The sequence below is a fragment of the Monodon monoceros genome, unplaced genomic scaffold (genome assembly GCF_005190385.1).
Source record: "Monodon monoceros isolate NGI ecotype Baffin Bay Population unplaced genomic scaffold, NGI_Narwhal_1 Super_Scaffold_16, whole genome shotgun sequence".
Classification (NCBI taxonomy): domain Eukaryota; kingdom Metazoa; phylum Chordata; class Mammalia; order Artiodactyla; family Monodontidae; genus Monodon; species Monodon monoceros.
In genome coordinates this window covers 63,084,204-63,111,917 of record NW_021703772.1, presented here as the reverse complement: position 1 = coordinate 63,111,917, position 27,714 = coordinate 63,084,204, and the positions used below count along the sequence as shown (strand labels likewise).

The 27,714-nt window shown below is 40.0% G+C and overlaps 1 protein-coding gene across 3 annotated transcripts in view; it reads left to right on the top strand.

Moving 5' to 3' along the window:
• Nucleotides 1-27,714, top strand: part of NOSTRIN (nitric oxide synthase trafficking) — a 68,105-nt gene that overhangs the window by 20,710 nt on the left and 19,681 nt on the right. For all 3 annotated transcript variants that reach the window (XM_029225770.1, XM_029225772.1, XM_029225771.1), the window contains exons 3-8: nucleotides 9,448-9,531; nucleotides 12,237-12,299; nucleotides 12,501-12,582; nucleotides 14,794-14,856; nucleotides 17,470-17,568; nucleotides 23,520-23,645. In XM_029225770.1, coding sequence (XP_029081603.1) covers nucleotides 9,448-9,531; nucleotides 12,237-12,299; nucleotides 12,501-12,582; nucleotides 14,794-14,856; nucleotides 17,470-17,568; nucleotides 23,520-23,645 — 517 coding nt within the window. The remainder of the gene's footprint in view (nucleotides 1-9,447; nucleotides 9,532-12,236; nucleotides 12,300-12,500; nucleotides 12,583-14,793; nucleotides 14,857-17,469; nucleotides 17,569-23,519; nucleotides 23,646-27,714) is intronic.

Genomic DNA, 27,714 nt, shown 5'->3' with positions numbered 1-27,714 from the left:
TAGCTTTGTAGTATAGTCTGAGGTCAGGGAGCCTGATTCCTCCAGCTCCGTTTTTTGTTCACAAGATTGCTTTGGCTGTTCGGGGTCTTTTGTGTTTCCATACAAATTGTGAAATTTTTTGTTCTAGTTCTGTGAAAAATACCAGTGGTAGTTTGATAGGGATTGCATTGAATCTGTAGATTGCTCTGGGTAGTAGAGTCATTTTCACAGTGTTGATTCTACCAATCCAAGAACATGGTATATCTCTCCATCTATTTGTATCATCTTTAATTTCTTTCATCAGTGTCTTATAATTTTCTTTATACAGGTCTTTTGTCTCCTTAGGTAGGTTTATTCCTAGATATTTTATTCTTTTTGTTGCAATGGTAAATGGGAGTGATTTCTTGATTTCACTTTCAGATTTTTCATCATTAGTGTATAGGAATCAAGAGATTTCTGTGCATTAATTTTGTATCCTGCTACTTTACCAAATTCATTGATTAGCTCTAGTAGTTTTCTAGTAGCATCTTTAGGATTCTCTATGTATAGTATCATGTCATCTGCAAACAGTGACAGCTTTACTTCTTCTTTTCCGATTTGGATTCCTTTTATTTCTTCTTCTTCTCTGATTGCTGTGGCTAAAACTTCCAAAACTGTTGAATAAGAGTGGTGAGAGTGGGCAACCTTGTCTTCTTCCTGATCTTAGTGGGAATGGTTTCAGTTTTTCACCATTGAGGACAATGTTAGCTGTGGGTTTGTCATATATGGCTTTTATTATGTTGAGGGAAGCTCCCTCTATGCCTACTTTCTGCAGGGTTTTTATCAAAAATGGGTGTTGAATTTTGTCGAAAACTTTCTCTGCATCTATTGAGATGATCATATGGTTTTTCTCCTTCAATTTGTTAATATGGTTTATCACATTGATTGATTTGTGTATATTGAAGAATCCTTGCATTCCTGGAATAAACCCCACTTGAGCATGGTGTATGATCCTTTTCATGTGCTGTTGGATTCTGTTTGCTAGTATTTTGTTGAGGATCTTTGCATCTATGTTCATCAGTGATATTGGCCTGTAGTTTTCTTTCTTTGTGATATCCTTGTCTGGTTTTGATATCAAGGTGATGGTGGCCTCACAATGAGTTTGGGAGTGTTCCTCCCTCTGCTATATTTTGGAAGAGTTTGAGAAGGATAGGTGTTAGCTCTTCTCTAAATGTTTGATAGAATTCGCCTGTGAAGCCATCTGGTCCTGGGCTTTTGTTTGTTGGAAGATTTTTAAACACAGTTTCAATTTCAGTGCTTGTGATTGGTCTGTTCATATTTTCTATTTTTTCCTGATTCAGTCTTGGCAGGTTGTGCATTTCTAAGAATTTGTCCATTTCTTCCAGGTTGTCCATTTTATTGGCATAGAGTTGCCAATAAAATCTCTCATGGTCCTTTGTATTTCTGCAGTGTCAGTTGTTCCTTCTCCCTTTTCATTTCTAATTCTATTCATTTGAGTCTTCTCCCTTTTTTTCTTGATGAGTCTGGCTAATGGTTTATCAATTTTGTTTATCTTCTCAAAGAACCAGCTTTTAGTTTTATTGATCTTTGCTATCATTTCCTTCATTTCTTTTTCATTTATTTCTGATTTTTATGATTTCTTTCCTTCTGCTAACTTTGGGGTTTTTTTGTTCTTCTTTCTCTAATTGCTTTAGGTGCAAGGTTAGGTTGTTTATTCGAGATGTTTCCTGTTTCTTAAGGTAGGATTGTATTGTTATAAACTTCCCTCTTAGAACTGCTTTTGCTGCAACCCATAGATTTTGGGTTGTCGTGTCTCCATTGTCATTTGTTTCTAGGTATTTTTTTATTTCCTCTTTGATTTCTTCAGTGATCACTTCGTTGTTAAGTAGTGTATTGTTTAGCCTCCATGTGTTTGTATTTTTTACAGATCTTTTCCTGTAATTGATATCTAGTCTCATAGCGTTGTGGTCAGAAAAGATACTTGAAACAATTTCAATGTTCTTAAATTTACCAAGGCTTGACTTGTGACCCAAGATATGATCTATCCTGGAGAATGTTCCACGAGCACTTGAGAAAAATGTGTATTCAGTTGTTTTTGGATGGAATGTCCTATAAATACCAATTAAGTCCATCTTGTTTAATGTATCATTTAAAGCTTGTGTTTCCTTATTTATTTTCATTTTGGATGATCTGTCCATTGGTGAAAGTGGGGTGTTAAAATCCCCTACTATGATTGTGTTACTGTCGATTTCCCCTTTTATGGCTGTTAGTATTTGTCTTATGTATTGAGGTGCTCCTATGTTGGGTGCATAAATATTTACAATTGTTATATCTTCTTCTTGGATCGATCCCTTGATCATTATGTAGTGTCCTTCTTTGTCTCTTGTAATAGTCTTTATTTTAAAGTCTATTTTTTCTGCTATGAGAATTGCTACTCCATCTTTCTTTTGGTTTCCATTTGCATGAAATATCTTTTTCCATCCGCTTACTTTCAGTCTGTATGTGTCTCTAGGTCTGAAGTGAGTCTCTTGTAGACAGCAAATATATGGGTCTTGTTTTTGTATCCATTCAGCCAATCTATGTCTTTTGGTGGGAGCATTTAGTCCATTTACATTTAAGGTGATTATCGATATGTATGTTCCTATTCCCATTTTCTTGATTGTTTTGGGTTCGTTATTGTAGGTCTTTTCCTTCTCTTGTGTTTCTTGCCTAGAGAAGTTCCTTTAGCAGTTGTTGTAAAGCTGGTTTGGTGGTGCTGAACTCTCTCAGCTTTTGCTTGTCTGTAAAGGTTTTAATTTCTCCATCAAATCTGAATGAGATCCTTGCTAGGTAGAGTAATCTTGGTTGTAGGTTTTCCCCTTTCATCACTGTAAATATGTCCTGCCAGTCCCTTCTGGCTTGCAGAGTTTCTGCTGAAAGATCAGCTGTTAACCTTATGGGGATTCCCTTGTGTGTTATTTGTTGTTTTTCCCTTGCTGCTTTTAATATGTTTTCTTTGTATTTAATTTTTGACAGTTTGATTAATATGTGTCTTGGCATATTTCTCCTTGGATTTATCCTGTATGGGACTTTCTGTGCTTCCTGGACTTGATTAACTATTTCCTTTCCCATATTAGGGAAGTTTTCAACTATAATCTCTTCAAATATTTTCTCAGCCCCTTTCTTTTTCTCTTCTTCTTCTGGAACCCCTATAATTCGAATGTTGGTGGGTTTAATGTTGTCCCACAGGTCTCTGAGACTGTCCTCAGTTCTTTTCATTCTTTTTTCTTTATTCTGCTCTGGAGTAGTTATTTCCACTATTTTATCTTCCAGGTCACTTATCCGTTCTTCTGCCTCAGTTATTCTGCTACTGATCCCGTCTAGAGTATTTTTACTTTCATTTATTGTGTTGTTCATTGTTGTTTGTTTCATCTTTAGTTCTTCTAGGTCCTTGTTAAATGTTTCTTGCATTTTGTCCATTCTATTTCCAAGATTTTGGATCATCTTTACTATCATTATTCTGAATTCTTTTTCAGGTAGACTGCCTATTTCCTCTTCATTTGTTAGGTCTGGTGGGTTTTTATCTTGCTCCTTCATCTGCTGTGTGTTTTTCTGTCTTCTCATTTTGCTTATCTTACTGTGTTTGGCGTCTCCTTTTTGCAGGCTGCAGGCTCGTAGTTCCTGTTGTTTTTGGTGTCTGTCTCCAGTGGCTAAGGTTGGTTCAGTGGGTTGTGTAGGCTTCCTGGTGGAGGGGACTAGTGCCTGTGTTCTGGTGGATGAGGCTTGATTTTGTCTTTCTGGTGGGCAGGTCCACGTCTGGTGGTGTGTTTTGGGGTGTCTGTGGACTTATTATGATTTTAGGCAGTCTCTCTGCTAATGGGTGGGGTTGTGTTCCTGTCTTGCTAGTTGTTTGGCATAGGGTGTCCACCACTGTAGCTTGCTGGTCGTTGAGTGAAGCTGGGTGCTGGTGTTGAGATGGAGATCTCTGGGAGATTTTCGCCATTTGATATTACGTGGAGCTGGGAGGTCTCTTGTGGACCAGTGTCCTGAAGTTGGCTCTCCCACCTCAGAGGAACAGCACTGACTCCTGGCTGTAGCACGAAGAGCCTTTCGTCCACATGGCTCAGAATAAAAGGGAGAAAAAGTAGAAAGAAAGAATTAGTAGAAGTAGAAAGAAAGAACGAAAGAAAGGAAGAAAGAAAGGAGGGAGGGAGGGAGGGAGGAAGGAAGGAAAAAAGAAAGAAAGAAAGAAGATAAAGTAAAATAAAATAAAGTAAGTTAAATATAATAAAGTTATTAAAATAAAAAATAATTATTAAGAAAAAAAATTTTTTAAAGTGGACAGATAGAACTCTAGGAGAAATGGTGGAAGCAAAGCTATACAGACAAAATCTCACACAGAAGCATACACATACACTCTCTCAAAAAGAGGAAAAGGGGAAAAAATCATAAATCTTGCTTTCAAAGTCCACATCCTCAATTTGGGATGATTCGTTGTCTAAAGGAGGGAAGGAAGGAAAGAAAGAAAGAAAGAAGATAAAGTAAAATAAAATAAAGTTATTGAAATAAAAAATAATTATTAAGAAAAAAAAATTTTAAAAAAAAGGACGCATAGAACCCTAGGACAAATGGTGGAAGCAAAGCTATACAGAGAAAATCTCACACAGAAGCATACACATACACACTCTCAAAAAGAGGAAAAGGGGAAAAAATCATAAATCTTGCTTTCAAAGTCCACCTCCTCAATTTGGGATGATTCGTCATCTAAAGGAGGGAAGGAAGGAAAGAAAGAAAGAAAGAAAGAAGATAAAGTAAAATAAAGTTATTGACATAAAAAAAATTATTAAGAAAAAAAATTTTTTAAAAAAACGGTCGCATAGAACCCTAGGACAAATGGTGGAAGCAAAGCTATACAGACAAAATCTCACACAGAAGCATACTCATACTCTCAAAAAGAGGAAAAGGGGAAAAAATCATAAATCTTGCTCTTAAAGTCCACCTCCTCAATTTGGGATGACTCGTTGTCTATTCATGTATTCCACAGATGCAGGGTACATCAAGTTGATTGTCAGCTGTTTCTGAGGCTGCGGGGAGAGATTTCCCTTTCTCTTCTTTGTTCTCACAGCTCACAGGGGCTCAGCTTTGGATTTGGCCCCGCCTCTGTGTGTAGGTCGCCGGAGGGCGTCTGTTCTTCGCTCAGACAGGATGGGGTTAAAGGAGCAGCTGCTTCGGGGACTCTGGCTCACTCAGGCGGGGGGGGGGGGGGGGGGGGGGGCACGGAGTGTGGCGCGAGCCTGCGGCGGCAGAGGCCGGCATGACGTCGCTCCGGCGTGACGTCGCGCCGGCGTGACGTTGCACCAGCCTGAGGCGCGCCGGCGTGACGTTGCACCAGCCTGAGGCGCGCCGTGCGTTCTCCCGGGGAGGTTGTCCTTGGTTCCCGACACCCTGGCAGTGGCGGGCTGGACAGGCTCCCCGGAAGGAGGGTGTGGATGGTGACCTGTGCTCGCACACAGGCTTCTTGGTGGCGGCAGCAGCAGCCTTAGCGTCTCATGCCCGTCTCTAGGGTCCGCACTTTTAGCCGCGGCTCGCGCCCGTCTCTGGAGCTCCTTTAAGCAGCGCTCTTAATCCCCTCTCCTCGCGCACCTGGAAGCAAAGAGGGAAGAAAAGGTCTCTTGCCTCTTCAGTAGGTCCGGACTTTCCCCGGACTCCCTCCCGGCTAGCCGTGGCGCACTAACCCCCTGCAGGCTGTGTTCACGCTGCCAACCCCAGTCCTCTCCCTGCAATCCGACCTCTGAAGCCCGAGCCTCAGCTCCCAGCCCCGCCCGCCCCGGCAGGTGAGCAGACAAGCCTCTCGGGCTGGTGAGTGCCCGTCGGTGCCGATCCTCTGTGCGGGAATCTCTCCGCTTTGCCCTCCGCACCCCTGTTGCTGTTGCCGTGCTCTCCTCCGCGGCTCCGAAGCTTCCCCCCTCCGCCACCCGCAGTCTCCACCCGCGAAGGGACTTCTAGTGTGTGGAAACTTTTCCTCCTTCACAGCTCCTCCTTCACAGGACGGGTGCAGGACCCGTCCCTATCCTTTTGTCTCTGTTTATTCTTTTTTCTTTTGCCCTACCCAGGTACGTGGGGAGTTTCTTGCCTTTTGGGAGGTCTGAGGTCTGCCAGCGCTCAGTAGGTGTTCTGTAGGAGTTGTTCCACGTGTAGATGTATTTCTGGTGTATCTGTGGGGAGGAAGGTGATCTCCGCGTCCTACTCTTTCACCATCTCCCCCTCCTCTCGTAATTGCCTCTCTTTAGGCTGGTTTTCTACTGTACTTAAGAGAAAGCCAGCAGAAATACAGGGGTTCAAGAATAAAGCCAGGTTCAAAACAAGAGCCCATCAGTTCAAAGAGAGCAGGACCCTCTCCCTTTCTTGACACCAAAGCCCAACTTTTTTCTAGAATCAGATTAAGTTAACGATGTAAGGGAATGCCACACTTCCCTCTCATCATTGTCCTTTTTATTTCTGCTTAGCCTCTGAGCCATTTTGTAGGACCTACAAGAACAGGGTAAAAGTGAAACTGAATTCTGAGGAAGAGGCTGTGCCTGACAGTATTCCCTTTCCCGTGGGAAGCCATTCAGGATTGTTCTAGAGCTGATGGATGAGAAAAATGTGCATTCTTTCCCCCACTTCTCCCCATCTCTGTGTATTTCTGAATGTTTAGAGATCCTTTTGGATACATACCATAATAACAATAGAAAAATTAATATTTATTAAGAAATTTTTGGTGCCCAGCACCAGCTGAGCACGACAAATGCATCATCATATTTAATGTTCTATGTGCTGCTTCCAAGCAAGAATGGAATGCTGGAAAGGAAAGTCCTAAGGAACCCTCTGGTTAAAGACGGATTAGGAGAGGGTTTAATGAGTCTAGCTATTTCAAGTGCTAGAAAGCCACGTACGCTGACATCAGAGCTGAGCACACCTCAAACTTGTGGGACTGAATTTAAATACTTCAGCAGTTTAAAGTTTTCAAAAGTGGTGAAATGAGAACAGACTTGTAGTGGAGACTGGTTAAAAATTCTAACCAAGACCTGATGGGAAGTCCATTCATTCATTCATTCATTCATTCAAGAAATACATGCTGAGCACCAATAACATGGCAGGCACTGTTCTAGGCCTCGGGATATAGCAATGAGCAACACAAAATCTTTACCCTTATGGAGCTTACACTCTAGGGGTATTCACAGAAGCACAGTAAAAAATTATGTGATGTAAGATAGTGATAAATGCTAGGGCATAAATAAAGCTGTAGGGAGATAGTGACAAGAATGCTCTTTTCGATAGGGTAGCCTCTGAGGTGGTGATGTTTGAACAAGACTTGTTGGGGTTGACATGAAGAAGAATGCCATGGGGTTATGTAGCAGAAGGAATACACGGCAGAGGCCACAGCAAGTGCAAAGGCCCTAAAGCAGGATGACATTTGGCCACTAAGCAATGAACAAGGGGATGACTAGTAGGAGGGGAAATCAGAGAGGGGGCCAGGGCTCGGGTTGTGCAAATCAATAAAAATCATTTCAGTCTTTGAGCCCCTGTTGGGTTTGGGTGATTACCACATTTTAAAAATTAATTTTAATTTTTTTAAATTAAAAAAATTTAATTTTTTAAAAATTAAATTTAATTATTAATTTAATTAAAATTTTTAATTAAAAATTTTTTTAATTTAATTTTTAGTTATCATAAACCCCATTGAGGTAAGTCTGATTAATTCATTTTAATGTTGCCCAAAGCCACCCTACTGAGCCGTAGCGTTCTCTTGGGATTCTAGAGCATCCAAGTTCATTGAGGGGGGCGGTCTCTCCCAGCTTGCTGCTGACCAGGACTTTCTCTCTCCATCAATCACCACATATTCCTAGAGCAGAAAAATCTTTTTTAAAACACTATGAGATATTTCTTTACCATCTTCATTATTTAAAAATATTTGCCCTAACTTTTTCTTATACTTGGCCAAGGCCTGATGCCAAATGGGTATTTTCTGCACCTAGGCCTTAACATGCATCCTACAATGGTTTTCTTTCTTTTAAAAGGTGCTAAAAATAACTTTGAGCACAGCTGTACTAAAGAGGAAAAATGAAGAGAATCTTAGCGATAGGTCCATAGCCCATGATCTCTGAGTTCCATTCATAAAAGAGGTCTTTCCTTTTTTGGTCTACAACACTGAGCCTAATCTGTGTAAAAACATCCAAGGATTAAGTTAATTACTGGAGAGTCCTGGGATTGTTCCCCAAATGAAATGGAGTCACAAATAATTCTAATGATGTTTTATAATAAAAGTAGAATTAAAAGACTGAAAAATATGCAACAAAGACTCTCTGGTCCATATAAAGATGAAAAAAGTAGCATAAATTGAACTTAATATCCTACATTTTTATTATTTTCATTGAAAAATGAAATGAATAAAAATGTGTCTTCATTTTAGCTATAGATGGGCTTAAATTAGGACATGGAAAAATCAGCTTAAGCTAAGAGTGACTCAATCCATCCAAAGAACCAAGTTTTCTTTGGGAGGATATGCCCAGATTCCCTACTGAGTCTTGTCCTGCATGGAAGGTAATGGGAATTCATTTTCTAAATCTCGTGCTGGCCCATTAGAAAGTTACTGTTTGGTTAATTCCATCATAATGTATTATTGTATTGCCAGCTGTTATAATCTAGAGCTAGTCTGATGGTGCTTGTGTCTCAGGATAAGTAGGAAAGTAGCTGGATTAGTTTGCTAGGACTGCCATAACAAGGTACTACAGACTGGGTTACTTAACTTACACAGTCTCTTACTGTAGCTTAAACTACAAAAACGAATTTTCTCACATTCCTGGAGGCTGGAAGTCTGAGATCTATGTGTTTGGTCAGGTTGGTTCCTTCCGAGAGCTGTGAGGGAGAATCTATTCCGTGTCTCTCTCCTAGTTTCCGGTGGTCTGCTGACGATTAACCTTCGGCATCCCTTAGCTTATAATACATTATCCCAATCTCTGCCCCTTCATCTTCACACAGCATTCTGTGTGTGTGTGTGTGTGTGTGACTGTGCCCAAATTTCTCCCTTTCATAAGGACACATCCATACTGAGTTCTAGCCAATCCTAGTGACTGCATCTGAACTTGATTATTTGCAAAGACCCTATTTCCAAATAAGGCCACATTCACAGACAGCAGGGTTAGGACTTAAGCACCTTTGTGGGGGAATATAGTTCAACCTATAACACTAGTGTACAAGAAGGTTAAATAAAAACTTCACTCCTTTTGTAGGATTCTCTTGGATATCCTTAAAGATTACACCTAGGACAGGAGAATCCTTATAGTAGACAAATCATCTCTTTATTCATTGCATTATCAGCCTGAGTCCTCCTTCATATATTTGTGTGTCTCTGTGTGTGTGTGTGTGTGTGTGTGTGTGTGTGTGTGTGTGGTTTTGCTTGATTTCCAGCCATTGTATCCTATCTAACAACTATCCCTTTGCTAACAGGGCAAATTTGGAGATCAGTTACGCCAAAGGACTTCAGAAACTGGCAACCAAACTCAGCAAAACATTACAGAGCACAAAGAAAAAGTAAGTATATGGAAGAGATAAGGCAAAATCACTCCTAAAAGTAATAAAAAGCGACATATGTTCAATTCCAGCTTCCTCATATAAATGTGGTAAGTCCAGAGAGTCAAGCATGGCTTCCAGTTCTTGGGCTCTTACTGTGTGCCAGACACTGTGTTAAATGCTTTCATAGATACTCTACATTTAATCCTCACAACAATCTCTGAGAAATCTTTTTATGATCCCTATTTACAAACAAGGACTTGAGGCTTGGAGAGCTTAAGAACCTTGCCTGGTCACACAGATAATGAATTTCAGAGCTGGGTTCATCCTGTGTCTTTGTGACTCCTAAGCTCATATTCGTAAAAGGCCTTGGTGAGGATATTAACTTGGGAAGCAGTGTTGTTAAGTCGGAAGCTCTTGAAATCAGGAAGTGTGAATCCTGCTTTATCTCAAATTTATGACCTTCAGCAAGCAACCTGGCCTCCCTTGATTTCCTCCTCTGTTATGTGGAGTAACAAGATGTGCTCCATTGTGTGTGTGTGTGTGTGTGTGTGTGTGTGTGTGTGTGTGTGTATCGGGGGGTGCATATTAAATGAGGTAATATATGTAAAGATATTGGCACATCAGATGCTGAAAAAATGTTGGTTCACATTTTTTTCAATTCAGTTGAGAATGAAGTCAATTACTTCTCTTCGGGGAGAGAAAAAAGGTATTAGTATTCTAAAAATGGTCCATTAGTGATATTTTCTTACAAAGATTTTTGACTAATGCTTGCAGATGCCACCCAATGGCAGTGCCATTGCAAAGACCCCTTCTGATGGTAAAAGAAAGAGGGAAAGAAAAAAGGAAGGCTTCTGGAGCCCACATTCCTACTCCCTAGGCATTATCCATAACAGCAAATAATGGCTTTGAAATTGCTCTGACTTTGAGCTTGATTTTTAGGATTGGTATTTTAGAAGCCTGCAAAGGAACCAGTAGAGCACAGTGGTTGAGTATAAATAGACTTTATTTAGACTACCCATGTTTAAATTCTGGCTCTACCTTTTACCAAGTAGGTAAATTAGGACAATTTATTTTACCTCTCATTGTGTATTTAAAATGGAAATAAAACACATCTCATATAACTCCTGTGAGTAGTAAATGAAATAACACAAGAAATGTTTTTAATACCTGGCTGGAGCCAAAGCTCCCTAAGTGTTCATTATGATTTTAGTTTTGATTACCTCCTAAAGGATGAGAGGTGTAGGTGTAGGGGTGTGTGTCTTATTGTGTGGCAACCCTAGAATCCAGCATCGTGCTCCCAAGGAGTTGGCATGAACAGAATGCTTGGTTAACCAGGGTTAGTACAACAATATTTAATAATAAGCATTAACTGAACTTTTATCTGTACCAAAATCTGTTAGGTACTTGTATAATAACTCAAATTATTTCTCTTCTAAAAGACCAGTTAAGTGAGGATCAGTGAAATCAAGTGATTCTTCCAAGGTCATGCAGGAAACAAAGGGGAGCTTGTGGATTCAGACACAGAACCTCTGAGGCCAACGCCGTCTCCTTCCTGCTCTGCCGCCCAGCTCCTCCCAGGGGCAAATGTCAGATTCTCTTCCCGAAAGTGTGCTTGGGCTTCTTTTTTTTTTAAAAAAAAACCAACTCTATTGAGATTTAGTTTACATGCAATAAGACGCACCCGTTTTGAGTATATGGTTTGATTGATTTTGACATATGTATACACCATATATCCACCACCAAAATCAAAATATACGTATTTTCATCACCAAAAGACTCCTCATACCTGTCTACAATCCTTCCCCCAACACAGTCCCAAGGAAACACTGATCTGCTTTTTTTCAATCTAGATTGTCTTGTCTTTTCTGGACTTTCCTATAATTGGAAGCATACAGTGGGTACTCTCTTGTGCCTGGTTTTGTGCCGGGCTTTGGATACACAGAAAATCTGACAGCCTTTGATCTAGTTCTCCCATTCTCTGGCTGCCAGGTGCAGCCTAAGTCATATGGAGGCAAACCTCTGCACCGTCTTGCTCTCAGCATGGGCACCGATCTGTCCCTTCCCTTCCGTCAAAGTCTACACTGGCTCTGTCCCTGAGGTTTATTGATACAATGGGCTTCCTGTTTGAAGGCCAACTATATGTAGGAGGAAAATAGCGTCATATTTCCTAATTCTCCCTTTGTGCTGCTAGGGTCGGGGCAGAGTTACCCTTTTGTTAAATTGAGATATACTCACAAGACAGTAGAACATCTGAGCGTTTGTCCTAAAGGCCAGCAGGGAACAGGACCTAGACCTCAACCCCAAGAGCAGCACGCAGGACATGACCAGGGCTCTGGAGTCCTCCATAACTTAACTTTTCTGAGCCTCCGTTTATTCATCTGTGAAATGAAGAGCCTGAAAAGATTGTCTTTAAGGGTAGCATGCTGTCTCCTGCCTGTTCTAAGTGGCTTCTCACCCTTGGCTACTTTATTTCCCTGATTTTCTACAGACATGAAATGAAAAGTGGAAATCAGGATGAAAAATGATTGGGAAAAAAACGCAGTTTATGTAATGACAATAGTGCAAATAAATATGTTGGCAGAATTTAATCCCGTGGAGAAATTGAAATAGGATTAGTGATATGAGTGCAATTGCCAAATGCAATGGCTCAGACATGATGCTTTATTTCTCAGACTCCTGGGAAAATGACACCCACACTTGTGCTCCCTTGTTTTTGCCTCCAGCTGTGTTGTCAGTGCCTGGGCCTGGGTCTCAGAGGGCATGAAGTCGGCAGCGGACCTGCATCAGTGAGTACCCACACGCTGGCCTTGCTCCAGCCCTAAAGGGAGTCATAAATATTTAAAGTGGGTATGCTACAAATACTCCACTGCAAACTTGCACTGAGTAGATAATGCCTAACACACCATTTTACTTCCCCAGAAAATAATTCGGAAAGTAGATATAAATCCTAATACTAGGCTTGTGTGTCTTTCATGTTCTATTTCCAGAAAACTTGGCAAAGCAATTGAGTTGGAAGCAGTAAAACCAACTCATCAAGTCCTGAGTGCACATGAAAAGAAGAGAAAATCAGTGAGTCAAAATCTTTCTTTTTTCCCTGTTAAAGCAAGATTTCTGTCTTTGGCTCAAGAAATAAAAGGTGATCTAAAGGTGCTCCTACGTTTCAGGAATTTATCATAAAAATAAACACAAACCCAAAGATTTATGTACTAGGATGTTTGTTAAAGCATTGTTTATAGTAGTGAATAAATGGAAACTTCTTTATCATCCAAAAATAAATTACAATGAATTCAAGCAACGGAATACTATGCAACCATTAAAAATCTTATTGCAGCAGAATTTAATGACATGGGGATGTAGTGCTAAATTAAAAAACAAGCTGAGAAAATCTAACAATATAACTGCAGTTTTGTAAAATAAATGTGTGAATATATGCATAGAAAAAAACCTGGAAGCACCTCCCAAGAATGTTGATAAGAATTATCTCTAGATAGTGGAATTAGAGGTTATTTTTATTTCATTTGTTTGTACTTTTTTGTATTTACATTGTTTTACACTGAATAGATACACCGTTTGTAAATAGAATTATAAACGCAATTTTTAAAAGGAAATGCTTCTCTATACTTATAACCTTGGAATTAGGTAAAAGAAATACTAGGTATAATCATCAAATAGCCTTAAAATTGAAGAAAAATAACTAAACAATTCTTTCAGGGCACCTGGTCCTCTTGTATGGCGTATTCTCTGGTCTGTCTGTGTACTTTTCCTTCCAGAACAATTTCATTTGTGTTCCGTTTTTATTTGCGTGTAATACAGTCAGTAAGCACTTTAAAATATATTTTCAGGCAACATGAAGAGGTATTTAATAAACACTGCTTAGCTCTGATAGGGATGGGGTCATTGTCATTATCTGTGTCAATGACAGGTACAGGTGAGAAGTTCAGAGCAGTAATAGGAGGTATTTGAGAAGGGCAGGGGCAGTGGCTAAGGGAAGTTTCAAGTGGTCACAGCCAGATAAAGCAGGTCTTAAAGGTGGTAAGTCCATAGGATGAGGGGATTTGTGAAAGCCCTGATGGGAGAGAAATGATACCAAAAAAAATTTATTCAAACGTATGAAACTGAGTCAGGAAATGGAATAGATGTTTAGGGGGCATCCATGTATTTTTACCAGAATGGATGTTCTCCTTAGGGCTAGGGTGATGGGGGAAGTTTACAGGAATTACTAGAAAGTAATATAATCTTCTGCCTTTGCAAACCAACTTAATAAAAGCCAAACACTAGTCTATAGTCCATTAATAACAAAATATTTTCATACCACATAATAATATGATAGTCACTAGAATTTCCTTAGTACTTACTAAATTAGGCACAGTGCTATGATCACAGTGCTTTAGATAATTAATGTCATGGTCGCCTCAGAATGCTGGTCCAGTTTATAATCTTCTTTTCAGCATTTGCCCCTCTCTGTTGCACCCCTATCACCCTGCCACATTTTCTCACAAAAAAGTCGAATTTTTTAAAGTGAACTTGTTCCATATTTCAGCAACATAGAGTCAAAAGTGACATAGTGCATAAAATTATTTTAATTGTGTTTGTTGTGCTAAACCACATATTCCAAATTTAATGAACTGAAAAAGAAAAAAGTACAGTGTTGCTAGATCTCAGAGTGGTTGAGTAATGGCTGATCTGTGGGTTTTGAAGAAAGGTCTATGGTTCAGGAGAAAAGGTTCTGCACTAACTTAAGTCTGATCTCCTCAGGAGGTTGCCTAGTTCCATTTTCATCATTTACTGCCCCATTGGCTATTTTAAAGTAGGAGAAAAAGTTAATTATGATTAATAATTCAATCTTTTTGAAATTAAAGCAATATTCACTTTAGAGGCAATAAGACAGTAAAATTAGCACTGCTAGGACTTCTACTGAATCTCACAGTATTAAAATTTGGGTCACATGGAATAATGCTGAAGAGGAAGTAATGGGACTGGAAGTGATACCAGACTATGCAAGATACTCCTCTACACAGATTGTACCCATTTATATTGTTTCTACAGAGTTATATATTAAAAATAATTATCTTACCAAATGCATTCAGGGTAAATCTTGTGAAGAGATTCTTGACCTGAGGAAAAGAGACTTGACTACTTTTCTCAGGAAATATGTCCTCTATAGGATTTTAAAATTCCACTTAATTGTGCTACTAAGTGTACCAGAATTAATAAGCCAGCACTGTGACTCAACAAGAACACAGCAAAAAAAATTTTTTTTTCTTTTCTTCCCTTCGATAGCTTGATAATGAAGTTGAAAAGACAGCAAATCTTGTCATTAGCAACTGGAATCATCAAATTAAGGCAAGTATACACAAATATCATTTGTGTAAACCCAATTTTCAGGATTGAAGCTTTTGGCTTTTGTACAAATGTGATCGTGTGTTTTAGTGTCAGTATTTCTAAGTGCTAACTGAAAAGCAAAGTGTTTCCTCATCTGAGTTATTATATAGATATATCTTTCAACTAAATCAATAGAGGAGCAGAACTCTAAATATGACTTTTATTTATAGCTAACATGTGGTGTTTATTGTATGTCAAGTGCTATATATTTATGTGTTGAATCATCACAAAAACCAACCAATGTGGTATATGACCTTGTGTTGTCCCATTTTATAGATGAGTGGGGAAGCAGAGACACAGAGGTTAATAATTGCTTAATGTTACAAAGCTGGTTAATGGTTGAACCAAGAATTATTCCAAGTCACTGGGCTCCAAGGTCACTGCCCTTAAGCATTACCTACACTGACTGACTCTTTGTATAATTTGAAACTTAGGGCAAGATATGAATACTGAGTTTTGGTTTTATCTTTTATAAGGGCATTTGTGATCTCTGTCTCACCAGTGAGAGCAGCACAGTGACGGGTGGGTAAAGATGTGTAAAGGGGGATTCCTGTATTGGTTTCACAAGTATGTACAGCCCACTCCTTGTGCACCACACTGTACTAAGACATGGTTCTTGTTTCCATGTAATTTAAAATTTAGTTGGCTAGATAACATGTGTGCAGGAAAGAGTGAATGACTTCTAAGGAAAGGAATTATGATCTGGTATGAAAATTTAGAGCATATCATTACAGGGTCTTAAGCAGAGATAATCACAGGTGGTGCCTATATATATGTGTGTGTGTGTGTATATATATATATATATATATATATATATATGATTATTCTAGAACAATCCAGTTTAGGAGGAATTCATTTCGAGTAGGAAGGACTAGAAGCCAGTGGAGAGGGAATCTGCTCGGAAAACCCAATGATTCCCTTTGAGGGGACTTATGCTACCAAAGTTGAAATTCTCTCTTTCATCTCCAAAGGGTTGGTGCCCAAAGAGAACTTTCTTTCCCAAGTAGATGGCCATGAGTGCAAAAAAAGCGGAGACACCCTCAGAAACAGGCAGCCGCATCTCAGCCCTCAGTGTTGCCTCTGAAGCTCCTGCTGGAACCAAGGACCCCATAAGACAAGGACATTAATCAGAAATGTTTGAGATAAATGAATTTCTATGCCCACAATAACAGTCCTGGTAAAGGACTGCTCACAAGAATCACTTTTATAGTGAATATTTAAAGGTTCCATAAACAAGAGTCCAGTCATTTGTTTTCAGTTTTGCTCTTGATTTTATGAGGTTTCTTAAACAGAATTTGTTTTTAAAAATACATCCTGTAAATATTCAGCTTTCACAGGAAATGCAATACAATGGACCAAAAGAGAAACTATGCCCAGTAACTGCCACTGCTTTCAGGAACAAAAAAAAAAATCTTTTTTTTATTTCCCAGTTTCCATCAAGTAATTTTTCTAAATAGAACGATTTTATTTCTTATGAAGATTGACAGAGAAATTAGAGAACATAAAATGCTTGCACTATAATAGCTTTCTCTCCAGTTACAGTTCAAGGGATTCAGCATGTCAGTAATGCGGTGTAGTCTGTTTTGGAGACTCGAATGAAGAACCTTAAAGAACCAAATGCTCCTGGCTCCTACTCTCATTTATCAGCAGGCATGTGACTGACAGAAGGTGGAGGGGAGGGTCTCTGAGCTTCTTGTTCCTTGAATTCCATTTTGTAGAGGTTTCGTATGTTTAGAGACCTTAGAAGTCTTTGCCTCTGACTTCCTAGGGAAAGAAAGACCTGGACTTTTCCCTTCATTCTCTGGTTTTACAGTCATTGCAACTTGAGGTGAAAAACCATACCATCTTTCAATCAACCCAGTTCCTGAATAGGCTAAATCCAACTCAAACCAAATTCTGTTGGTTTTATCTCTGGAGCATCCTGTTCTGCCAAGCTGGGACTGTCTAGGGAATGACGGATCACCCACATCATAACGCAGGCCAAGGCTGGAGGCATTAACAGAGTAAGGGACTTTGAATGCTGCTTCCTTCCTGACCCCTCCCTCCGCCTGCCCACCACAAATGCAGGGTAGTTCACAAGATGCCAGGCAGATGCCCAGCTCTCAAGCCCAGGCATCAGGGAGCAAAATTTTTCTTTTGCTCTAAGTTTTAAGAGAGCATCTTAAAATGACCTCAGTGGTGGCCAAGCAGATTTAAAAGAATGATGCCAGCAGTCTTCCATGTTTGTTGTGATTTTTTTGGCAGGGGTACGGGGGGTGGTAAAGCCATTGCCTTCCATTATGCTAGCTAGAACAATGTTTTGGAAACTTGCAAGCCTTTGGTGATTTAACAAAATGTATAACCCTCTTGAATGAACTCAGTGTAATGAAAAAAATACACAGTGGTTCTCAGGGCAAAATGTTAGCCACTGTGATATTTTAGGCAGAGTTTGAGGTGAGGGCAGAAATGAAGAACTAAACATACACAATCGTTCAAGCTAGCACGTGAACATGACTTGTTCCAGAACAGAAGAGTTTTTCTCTTGATATCAGTTTCTGATCCTTTTTTGCTTTTTTTGTATGTTTTTGACTCTAGGCCAAGAAGAAATTGATGGTTAGTACCAAGAAGCATGAAGCGCTTTTCCATCTTGTAGAAAGCTCCAAGCAAATTACGACCGAGAAGGAGAAGCAGAAGGTAACCTCTCATGGCCGGCTGAGTGCATATGGCTTAGAGATGGATGGGCTTCCTGCCCTTAGCTATGAACACAGGAGAAGTGGCTGATTCCCCCTCTGTGCGGGGTCTCTGCAGGGCTGTAGTGTGGCAGAATATGAGAAGGATCCTAAGTTATTCCTGGTCCCCATATATATATATTTTAAAGATTTTTCCAAAAAAATATTTATTTATTTTGGCTGCTCTGGGTCTTAGTTGTGGCACGCAGGATCTTCCTGGTGGCATGCGGGCTCATAGTTGCGGCATGTGGGCTTCTTAGTTGCAGCATGCAGACTCTTAGTTGCAGCATGCATGTGGGATCTAGTTCCCTGACCAGGGATCGAACCTGGGCCCGCTGCATTGGGAGCTCAGAGTTTTACCCACTGGGCCACCAGGGAAGTCCCAGTCCCCATATATTTTTAAAAGGTATTATTGACAGATGACAAATTAAACCAGTGGTGTCCAATATATACATATTTTTAAATTATCTACTGTGTGCTGGGCACTGTGCTAAGTTCTTTTTTTTTTCTTTTTTATTAATTAATTTATTTATTTTGGGCTGTGTTGGGTCTTTGTTTCTGTGCGAGGGCTTTCTCTAGTTGTGGCAAGCGGGGGCCACTCTTCATCGCGATGCGCGGGCCTCACTATTGCGGCCTCTCTTGTTGCAGAGCACAGGCTCCAGACGCGCAGGCTCAGTAGTTGTGGCTCACAGGCCTAGTTGCTCCGCGGCATGTGGGATCTTCCCAGACCAGGGCGCGAACCCGTGTCCCCTGCATTAGCAGGCAGATTCTCAACCACTGCGCCACCAGGGAAGCCCCTCCAATATTTTTGATAAGGAGCCCGATTAAACACCTCTCAGCTCACACCCCAAATAAGTAAAAAATATATACACATAGCATAATGTATTATATAATGTACTTTACCTATCTTGTATATTATATAGAATACTTTTTATATTAAACTAATGTTATGAACATTATACAACATAAAAAAGTAGAAATATTTCAAGGATGTGGTAAAAATGAAATAATATTTTCAGTGATTAGCTAATCATGATGTCTTCATATAGTGATTAAGTGACATATACGGACAAAATACACATGTGGGGCAAGGCTCACCCTTACCCATAGTAAATATAAATTTGCATTTCTAGTATGTCTTCTTGATAATGTCAGTTTTTTGGTCAACTTCTCATCAGCTCTCACTAGATCATGCCAGTTTTTGCCTTTTCATGTGGGTGATGATGCACCTGTAACCGGGAGTGGGAGAAAGCGTCAGCTCTGGCGTTTTCCTGTGGCTTTCCTGTGCTTGCATTGTTTGTATTAACATCAATCTACAGCTTCGTAGCAGACATCTTTTTAAGGCATGTGTTCATTTTGTGTGTGTTAACCTAATTAAAGTGGATAATAAATCTGTAAATCCGTATGATCCAGACTTCTGCCGATGGGCACGTGCCCTAGGATGTTGAGAGTGAAAGCATTTGTGGGACCCACATCAGCTTCTCATGTTATAAAACGCCCACTCTCCCTCCAGAACACTTCAGAATCCTCAACTGTCCACACATGGGCACCAATATCAATTCATATATTGAATAAGAGTAAGGTTGAACACTCTTTTTAGGCAAAAATGAACACAACTAATATTGGAGTATTAGATTATCTTGGACACCCCTTATGGTATGTGCCCCAGATTGGAAACCTTTGAAATAGTCAATATCTTCCCCCAGAGATGGAGTCCCCCTAAGGAAGTGCAGGCAGCACCACTGCAACCCAAAACATTCTTAAAAGAAAAAGAGAATTGTCATTGCCAAGTAACTATTATTTCATCTGAGGAAACTATCTGTTGAATAACTTAGATTCATTGTTAGCAAGATATTACCAGGTTCTTGTGTCAACCTTCACAGTTTGAAATGATCATAACAGGTACTGAATAATGAGACAGCTTCCGAAGAGGAGGCAAAACCAAAGTAAGTTAAAAACCTAAGCTCCAGGACCTCGTAGACATTTGGAGCCTTTGTCGAGGAATGACAAAGGCAAAAGCATGGGCAGCTAAGTGGTAAATTTTTGCTTCCTTCCCTCATTAGCAGCCTCCCTGGGAGGCGGAAGTTCATGATCCTCCCCTGCCCTCCTCCACCTGGTCCTGTCAACCATAGGCCTTGGCTGTCATTACAACACAGACCCCTACCATCGTCATCACTTTATCTGGTAGCTTTCTCTATTTTAGTCCTAAAGCTCAACGTCTAAGGCGGCGTTCATTTTTGCATCTCACACAGACGTGCCCATGATCTCCCACTTGAGCCGGGCTGGTTCGGTGCTGCTCAGCAATCCTTCCTGTTTTCCTGCTCAGCAATCCTTGTTCTCACCAGAAGCTGATCTACATCTCCATTCTTCTCGCTCCTCCATCCTCACCACCCACTCTCAGCAGACCATCTTGCCTCCAGCGTTACAGAGTAAATAGAAGTCAGTACAGCCACCTCCCTACTGAAGTCCTGTGTGCAATGCGACAGGCCAATTCTTCATCCTGTGCTCTGATTCCCATCCCAGCCTCCTCTCAGAGGCCCTTCCCTGGATTATTCCCTTCTCTCCTGTATCTCTAAGGGTTGCTTCCCATCAGCCTTTTCAACTTCCCTCTATCTTGGGAGAGTAGGAAGAATCAGGGAGACACCCTTTGTCTCCCTGATATTCCTATTCCTGCTCCTCTCCAGATATCATCATCTCTTTCTTTTTACAATAAGATTTATTGGAAGGGTTATCTGTGCTCTGTCTCCACTTCATCTCCTGTTCACTCCTCAAACCACTCCTCAAACCACCGACCAAGCTTTCCCCACCAATTCGCGAGAAATGTTCTTGCCATTCTTGTCCTTGTTGCTAAAGCTAATGGGTGCTTTCCAGTTCTGACTTTAATTTCTTAGAAGCATTAAGCATCATTGACTTTCCCCTTCTAGAAACATTCTCTTCTTTTAACTACAACACCATCTTACTCTTTTCGTTTTCCTTTCTGTCAGTTTTTTCTTAAGCTCCTTTATGGACTTCCCTCGTTCTGCCTGAACTTTCTATATTGTTGTGCCTGATGATTTCTCTCCTGGGCCTCATTCTGTTTTATTCGGCATCATATCTCCAGCGTCCCACACAGTACTCTCAGTATCAAGTGCTCAATACACAGCACGTACTCAACAAATATACCCTCAAGGCTTTGGCTACCATGTCTCTGCTGACAATACCCAAACTTATGTCTCTAGCCCAAACCAGTCTCTGAACTGCTCTCTGGCATCTCAAACTCAATATCCAAAATGAGAACCATCACTTCCCTCTACCAAAAATATTTTTTATTCCTCTGTTTTTTATATATTTGAATATCACCATCTACCATATCCTCCCAATTCTAAGTCCTAAACCAAATACTTCCTGAATTTATCTACTTATATTTATCCCCACTGCCACTACTCTCTCCCAGGCCACCATCATCACTGCTTGGGTTACTCCAACTGACAAATTGGTGTCTTGGCTTTCAGTGTTTCCTCTCCTTATCCCCCATACACAAGCCAAGCTGACTTTTCTGGAACTCGAATCTGAGCATGTTATTCTCCTTTAAAAAGCCTTCAAAGGTTTCCAGGTGACCTCAGGATAAAGCACAAACTCTTTTATGTGGCCCTCAAGACCCTCCCTGATTTGGCCCTTGCTTAACTTTTCAGCATTTTCACTTGCTGTTATTTCTCTGAAACTGTGTGCTCCAACCTCACCAAAATATTTTTTGGTATCATGTCATGCTATTTTGCCTCACCAATTCCTACTTTCATTTTAGGTTTATTCACACAGGGATCATTTCTGTGAGCACCCACTCTGTGACACCTGAATACTTCTATCATCTTGGGATCTAGCAAACAGGATAACAATGGCCTGTGTGGGTCTTTGACTAGAGAGGGAGCCTATCTAGTTCCTTTATCTATTCCCAGTGTCTAGTACATGACACGGTGTGGCAGTCAAGAAATGTTTGATGAATGAATTAATGAATTAATGAATCGATGTTTGTTCCAAGAGAAAGAAAAGAGGAAAGAAAAAGTATTTATCTTTGACAAATTTTAGGAAAAGTTTCTGAGAAGTTCCTTAAATAAGAATATAAGAGTCTCCATTCTTCTTCTGTATATGTTTGGGGTTATTTGCTGTAAATTTGCTGAGCAGAAACTTCTAGTCAATAGCTATAGAGTGTAGGCTGATGAACGTGAGTGGTGAGAAGAAGCAAGTACAGATCAGGAACCTCCAACTCAAGACTGTAATCTACCAATGATTCCTGTACTCTTATTCTGTAAATCCTTCAGGCCTTGGCATTTCTTACCAGGACAGGTAGAGATTTGTGCAATCAGTCTCCAGATTGACTCTGTTCTCATTGCTGGGCACACTCAGTAAGAATCAAAGAACAATGACTTAGCCAAGTATAGCCATGGTACATATTCAACCCTTTCTCTGTATCATTATCAGGCTAAAATTCACAAGCTCATATCTCTATAGATAAATGGCTCATTACACTTGATATACAAAACCATCCGTGTCCTGGGTAGGTCATACATCAGAGCTGAGGGACAGTTGAATGGCTAGCATATCAACTGGAATAATAAAGTGAGTGGTGTTAATATTCAGCATTTTGGACGAATGTTCTTCACTACTGAAACGTTAGTCAAGATGTCCTTAAAGAGGAGCATTCTTAAAAACCTTTATCTCTGTCCTTGAAAATCCTAAACTGCTTAAATCACAGGGCTCCTTGGTACTCCTTGAACTGTGGCTTGAGGACCATTTGCATCAGAATCATCTGAGGAGGCAGTGAAAATTCAGATTTCCTGATCCCACTACCGAGCTACTGAATCAGTATTGCTATTGGTGGAACCCTGAAAATCTGCAATTTTCCAAAATCTCTGGTCATTCCTAGGCATATTAAAGTCTGAGAATCATTCATGTAATACAACTTCTTCCTTTCTCAAAGATGTGAAATTATGTGTCTGAGCATTTTGAGAATTCGATTCAAACTACCCTGGCCCAGAGAGTTTTGTATTACTTTGATTTTCACAATCAGGATGGCCAATTTTGGTGACTGGCCAGAAGGGGCTCTCTGTGAAGGAGCGTATCATTGCGGGTCAGGATGACAGGAAAGCATTTGTCAAGCTGTCCATAACTTGCAGTGAACAGTGGCATGTATCTCAGGCTCTTTCTTCACTAGTAATAGTAACACTCACTAGTCTTTGAGTGCTATACTAACTGTCAAGCAGTGTGCCCTGTTCCTTACCTGTATCACCTGCTTGATTCCTCAGAGCAACACAGTGAAGTGAGAGCATCGCTGTCCCCATCACAGAGATGAGAAAACTGTGGCTTTTGAAGTTTAAGTAACTCACTTGTAGTCAGAACCAGGACTCTAATCCTGAAGTCTGATTCCAGAGTTATAATGCAGAGTTTAAATAGTGAAAGTGGAGTGAGAGGATGGTCTCCAGGCCTAGTGCTAGTTTTATAAATTATCTGATTGTGCAGATCTCTACCTGCCCCGGTAAGAAATGCGGAGGCCTGAAGGATTTACGAAATAAGAGAACGGGAATCATTGGTAGATTACAGTCTTGAGTTGGAGGTTCCTGATCTGTACTTGCTTCTCTGCACCTGTCATTTGGCCTCTTCCTTCATCTGATGAAAGTGGGCATATCACATGGTATTTAAGGACCTCAATTTCCTCGTGAAAAATTGTAGGAATCCTATTGAAAGGCTCTTAGGTTTCCTTTCAGTTCTGACATCCCTGTTTTCTGAGAAAGGTCTTTGATTTTGTCATCTGTTGTCACTGTTTATGACTTTAGCTGGGAGATAAGAAACTCATCATTGGGATGCATATAACTCTTTCTCCAGAATTACAAAGGGCTTTCATAAATGCGTTCATGAATACGTGACACTGATGTTTTACCTTAGCTCCTCAATAAACTGAAAAAATCAACTGAGAAGTTGTCAAAAGAAGATGAAAATTACTACCAAAAAAACATGGCCAGCTGTTCTACCAGACTGAAATGGGAGAACACACTGGAAAATTGCTTCCAGGTAAGTTATGCATTCAAGTTTTTTTCTTTCTTTCTTTCTTTTTCCAAAGAGCTTTGTGTGGGAGAGAAATCACTGCTCGCATTCTATCTTCTAGGCACCCTTCAAGGGCTATGAGAAAAACACTTAACCTAGATGTCTCCATCCGTCTCATTTTTCTATCTATATCACAACAACGGGAGATAATTATGATTCTTACTGGTATGGCTGCCAGGATTCCTGGTGTAGTGGACGTCTAGCTGGCCTTCAAGATGTGTTAGGTATTGCTGTTACTAAGGACCCTTATCAGAGGCTCTTACTAGGTCTCTCCTTCCTTTTTCTCAGTGTCCTTTTCTCCTGTTAGCGTCCTCCTCCACCTTCTCCTTCCACCCCAGCCTGCTTTCAGCAGTCCCAACTTTTATGTTGAAGCTATGGAAATTATCTTCTTTGCTTATAAAGTCTTCGTGATGGTGACAAGATGTATATCATTTACCTTTCAAAAGAGCTTCTTTCAACTGAGCTTTAAAAATATTTAAGACTCGGTTTTTTAATTAGAATCCAAATCAGGTAGAGAATCTACTACAAGTCAGAATCTCCATAAAAAAGGAAAGGTTCCTTTCATCCTCTTTGTTTCCTGGTTTATTGCTACCACCATGCTGGAGGCCACTGTATTTCTCCCCCCTCTTCCTTTGAGTTCACACAGTTCTTCTTACTCCCATAAGAGTTGTAAGTTTAAGTTCTAAGCTTATCCTCTTGCTTAGAGCTAACCTCTGCCCCCTGAGTGCCAAACCAAGCCCTACTAGACCCACTTGAGATACTCCTGTCGAGTCATCCTTGCCTAACTGTAACCAATAAGGATTCCCTTACTTAGTATTTTGTTGGCTTGTACATACTCAGTCTATACCAACAAGTCATTGACTCACATATTACACTATGTATTCCTCATTCTCTGTTGTTTGCAAACAACAGGAGTAAAATGTGATATTCATGAAGACACATAACAAAAGTGGGCTGAACTCAATTAAAATGGAATTTTATTAGAAGTGTGGAAAGTGGAGATGGGTCAACCAGGGTTGTTCCATTTCATTTTTTTCTCCATTCTCCCACCATTCTTCTGTAAAAATGGAATATAAGAATGTATTTTAACGTCTTATGAAGTGTCCTCTTACCCCTTCTTACTCTGCAGATTGGATTCACAAATTCTTTTAGAGAACATTCATTGAACTATGCTTAAGGTAGTTTACTAGATACTGTAAAGTCTCAAGTGCAATTATTAAGTCATGAAACCAATTGCACAAACCACACGTCAAAATTAGTCTTAATACTTCATAATCATTCTATGTTCAAGCCACATTTCCTACCTTCCAAGAAGAAACAATTCAGTTGTTAGAAATAACCTATAATATATTTTGAAAAATAATAACCACTCGAGAATTCCCCGGTGGCCCAGTGATTAGGACTCCATGCTGTCACTGCCATGAGCCCAGGTTCAGTCCCTGGTTGGGGAACTAAGATCCTGCAAGCTGCTCAGTGTGGCCAAATAATAATAATGATAATGATAATAATAGCCACTCTATCAAAAGTGACCACAAATCAAATGTTTGGTACTGTTAGTATTTACTAGAGGAATTATTTTAGAAAGCCTTTTGCAATAAATGCAAACAGCCTTAAAAATGTTCACATTATCAACTAGTGTTCCTCATCTGAACCACGGAACACAGAAAATAATGTGAGTGACTGTTTTCTCAGTTCCCCAAGGATGGTAGTGACTAATACCCTCTAGATGCAGAGAAGAAATGGTAACTCATTGCAGATAACAGATGCCTTAGGACATTAGGGTTTAATTCTCTCCTAGACTAGTTTCCTTTCCATAAATCCATCTTGAGGAAGTAGATGAAAAACAAAATACAGATTTCTGTTAAAAATACATTAAAAGTAAAAGGGAAGAAGCAATACAAATGGCCAAAATTAAGGGGATGACTAAATAAATCAATACACTCTACACAAGGCACTATTAATTAAAATGGTGTTTTGGAGACTAGTGGCATTGGAAACTGCTTATGTATAATGTTAAGTGAAAAAACAGGATACCAATTTGAATAATTTGGTTGATAACTAGGAAGATAAAATCATACATACACATACCTCGACAGACTAAAATACATCAAAATGTTAACAGTGGTCATCTCTAGGTGGAAGAATTATTTTAAAATTTATTTTCTTGTAGCCCTTTATGACCCCAAGACAATGTCAAGGGTGCTTGTTAAAATTCAGATTCCTGAGTGCCTTCCTAGACGGGGTAAGTCAGAACTTCTGAATGATTTTAGGAAGGGGTCTAGGTGATCTCTAGACATACTAAAGTTTGAGAGTTCGTGCTATAGAAAAAACAAGGTACTTCTTTGATCAGTTTTATGAAAACAATTTAGATGAAAATGAAGTCACTCCAATCTCCCCGGGTAGTACAAACCGGAAGGTCAGGACAGCAGGAAGTGAAAAGAATGAATGAAGAGTGTGAATCATCATGAAGCCTGGGCCCCAGACAGCCTCTCCATTTACTCTTCCTTGATAACTCTTTGATCCCACTTTCCTCTCATGTGCTATTATGAAAGCACAGGAGGATAATTTGAGGTCCTCCAGAGTATCTTGCTTCTCTATGACCTATTTTATACAAAAAGAACAAAATAATAGAAAGCAATAATTCATTAAATGAGATATGGATTTCCACTTCCCACAGTGGAATTTGTCTCAGCCTCTCTTCACGAGCAGACATAGATCATCTTAATGATTTCCCTGAAATGAAATTAAAATCTTTTAAATATTGCCATCGCCACCAAGGGACACTGGTTATTCTAGTCTCAGATTGATGCTAGTGGCTCAGCACTTGTCACAGTAAAGAAACAGCTGCCCAGCAGGGATGCAGTGTGTTCCCCAAACCTGGCTTTTGTTTTCTGTCCTGTCCTTTGCTCACGGTGCTAAACTAGAACAGCTGCTTTCTAGATCTTTTCCCATAATATAAAGACTCTTTCTTTTTGAAGACTGTCCCACTTGAGGTCTAAGACACTGAGCAGAATTTATTTTACATATTTGTTAGAGGAGGCATATGATTTGTGCCCTTTGATGAAGCATTACATTTACTAGGCTACTCTTCTGTGTCTTTAAACCTGTACCTGGGGGACAGAGGGCACATTTAAATGGCTGGTACTTGAGATCTTGGAGAAAGACTCAGGAGACCAAGAGCAGAAACAAAGGTATTTCATTCCCATTGACTTACAAAAATTGTGCAGCTTCTGACTAGACAAAAAAGGTAGCCATGGGGGAACAGAGCTCTAGGCTTCCCGATTCAAATGTCAGGACACTTGGTACAGAATTGAAATCTGCATGTGGTTGACATAGATGTTCACAGTTACTGCCAGCTTTTTACCACTTGCATTTAATAGCAGCATTAAAATGACTATATACTAGTAAACAAACTGTGGTAAGTACAGACAATGGAACATTATTCAGCCTTAAAAAAGAAGGAAATTCTGACACAGGCTACAATGTGCATGAATATTGAAGACTTTATGCTAAGTGAAATAAACCAGACACAAAAAGACAAATATTGTATGATTCCTCTTATAAGAGATACCTAGGGTAGTCAAATTCATGGAAGACAACAAGTAGAATGGTGGCTGCCAGGGGAGATGAGGGGAGAGAGAATGGGGAATTATTGTAAATGGGTACAGAGTTTCAGGTTTGCAAGATGAAAAAAGTTCTGGATATGGGTAGTGGTGATGGTTGCACAACGATGTGAATGGACTTAATGCCACTGAACTGTACACTTAAAAATGGTTAACAGGTAAACTTTATGTAACTATTACACAAAAAAATTTTTTGAAAATTTAATGATTATATACCATAGATTAAATAACAGCAGGATGTGAATGCAGTCTACACACAAGGGTATAAAGGAACACCAGGCTGGACAGGCTAGTGGCCCCTGCAGGTGTGCTGAAAGACAGGATGGGAGAAGCCAGTGGCCTTTGTGATGTCTCCCCACCTCCACCCTACCAAAGGCCTTGAGACGCAGTCTGCCCTTCTTATTTCCACGATA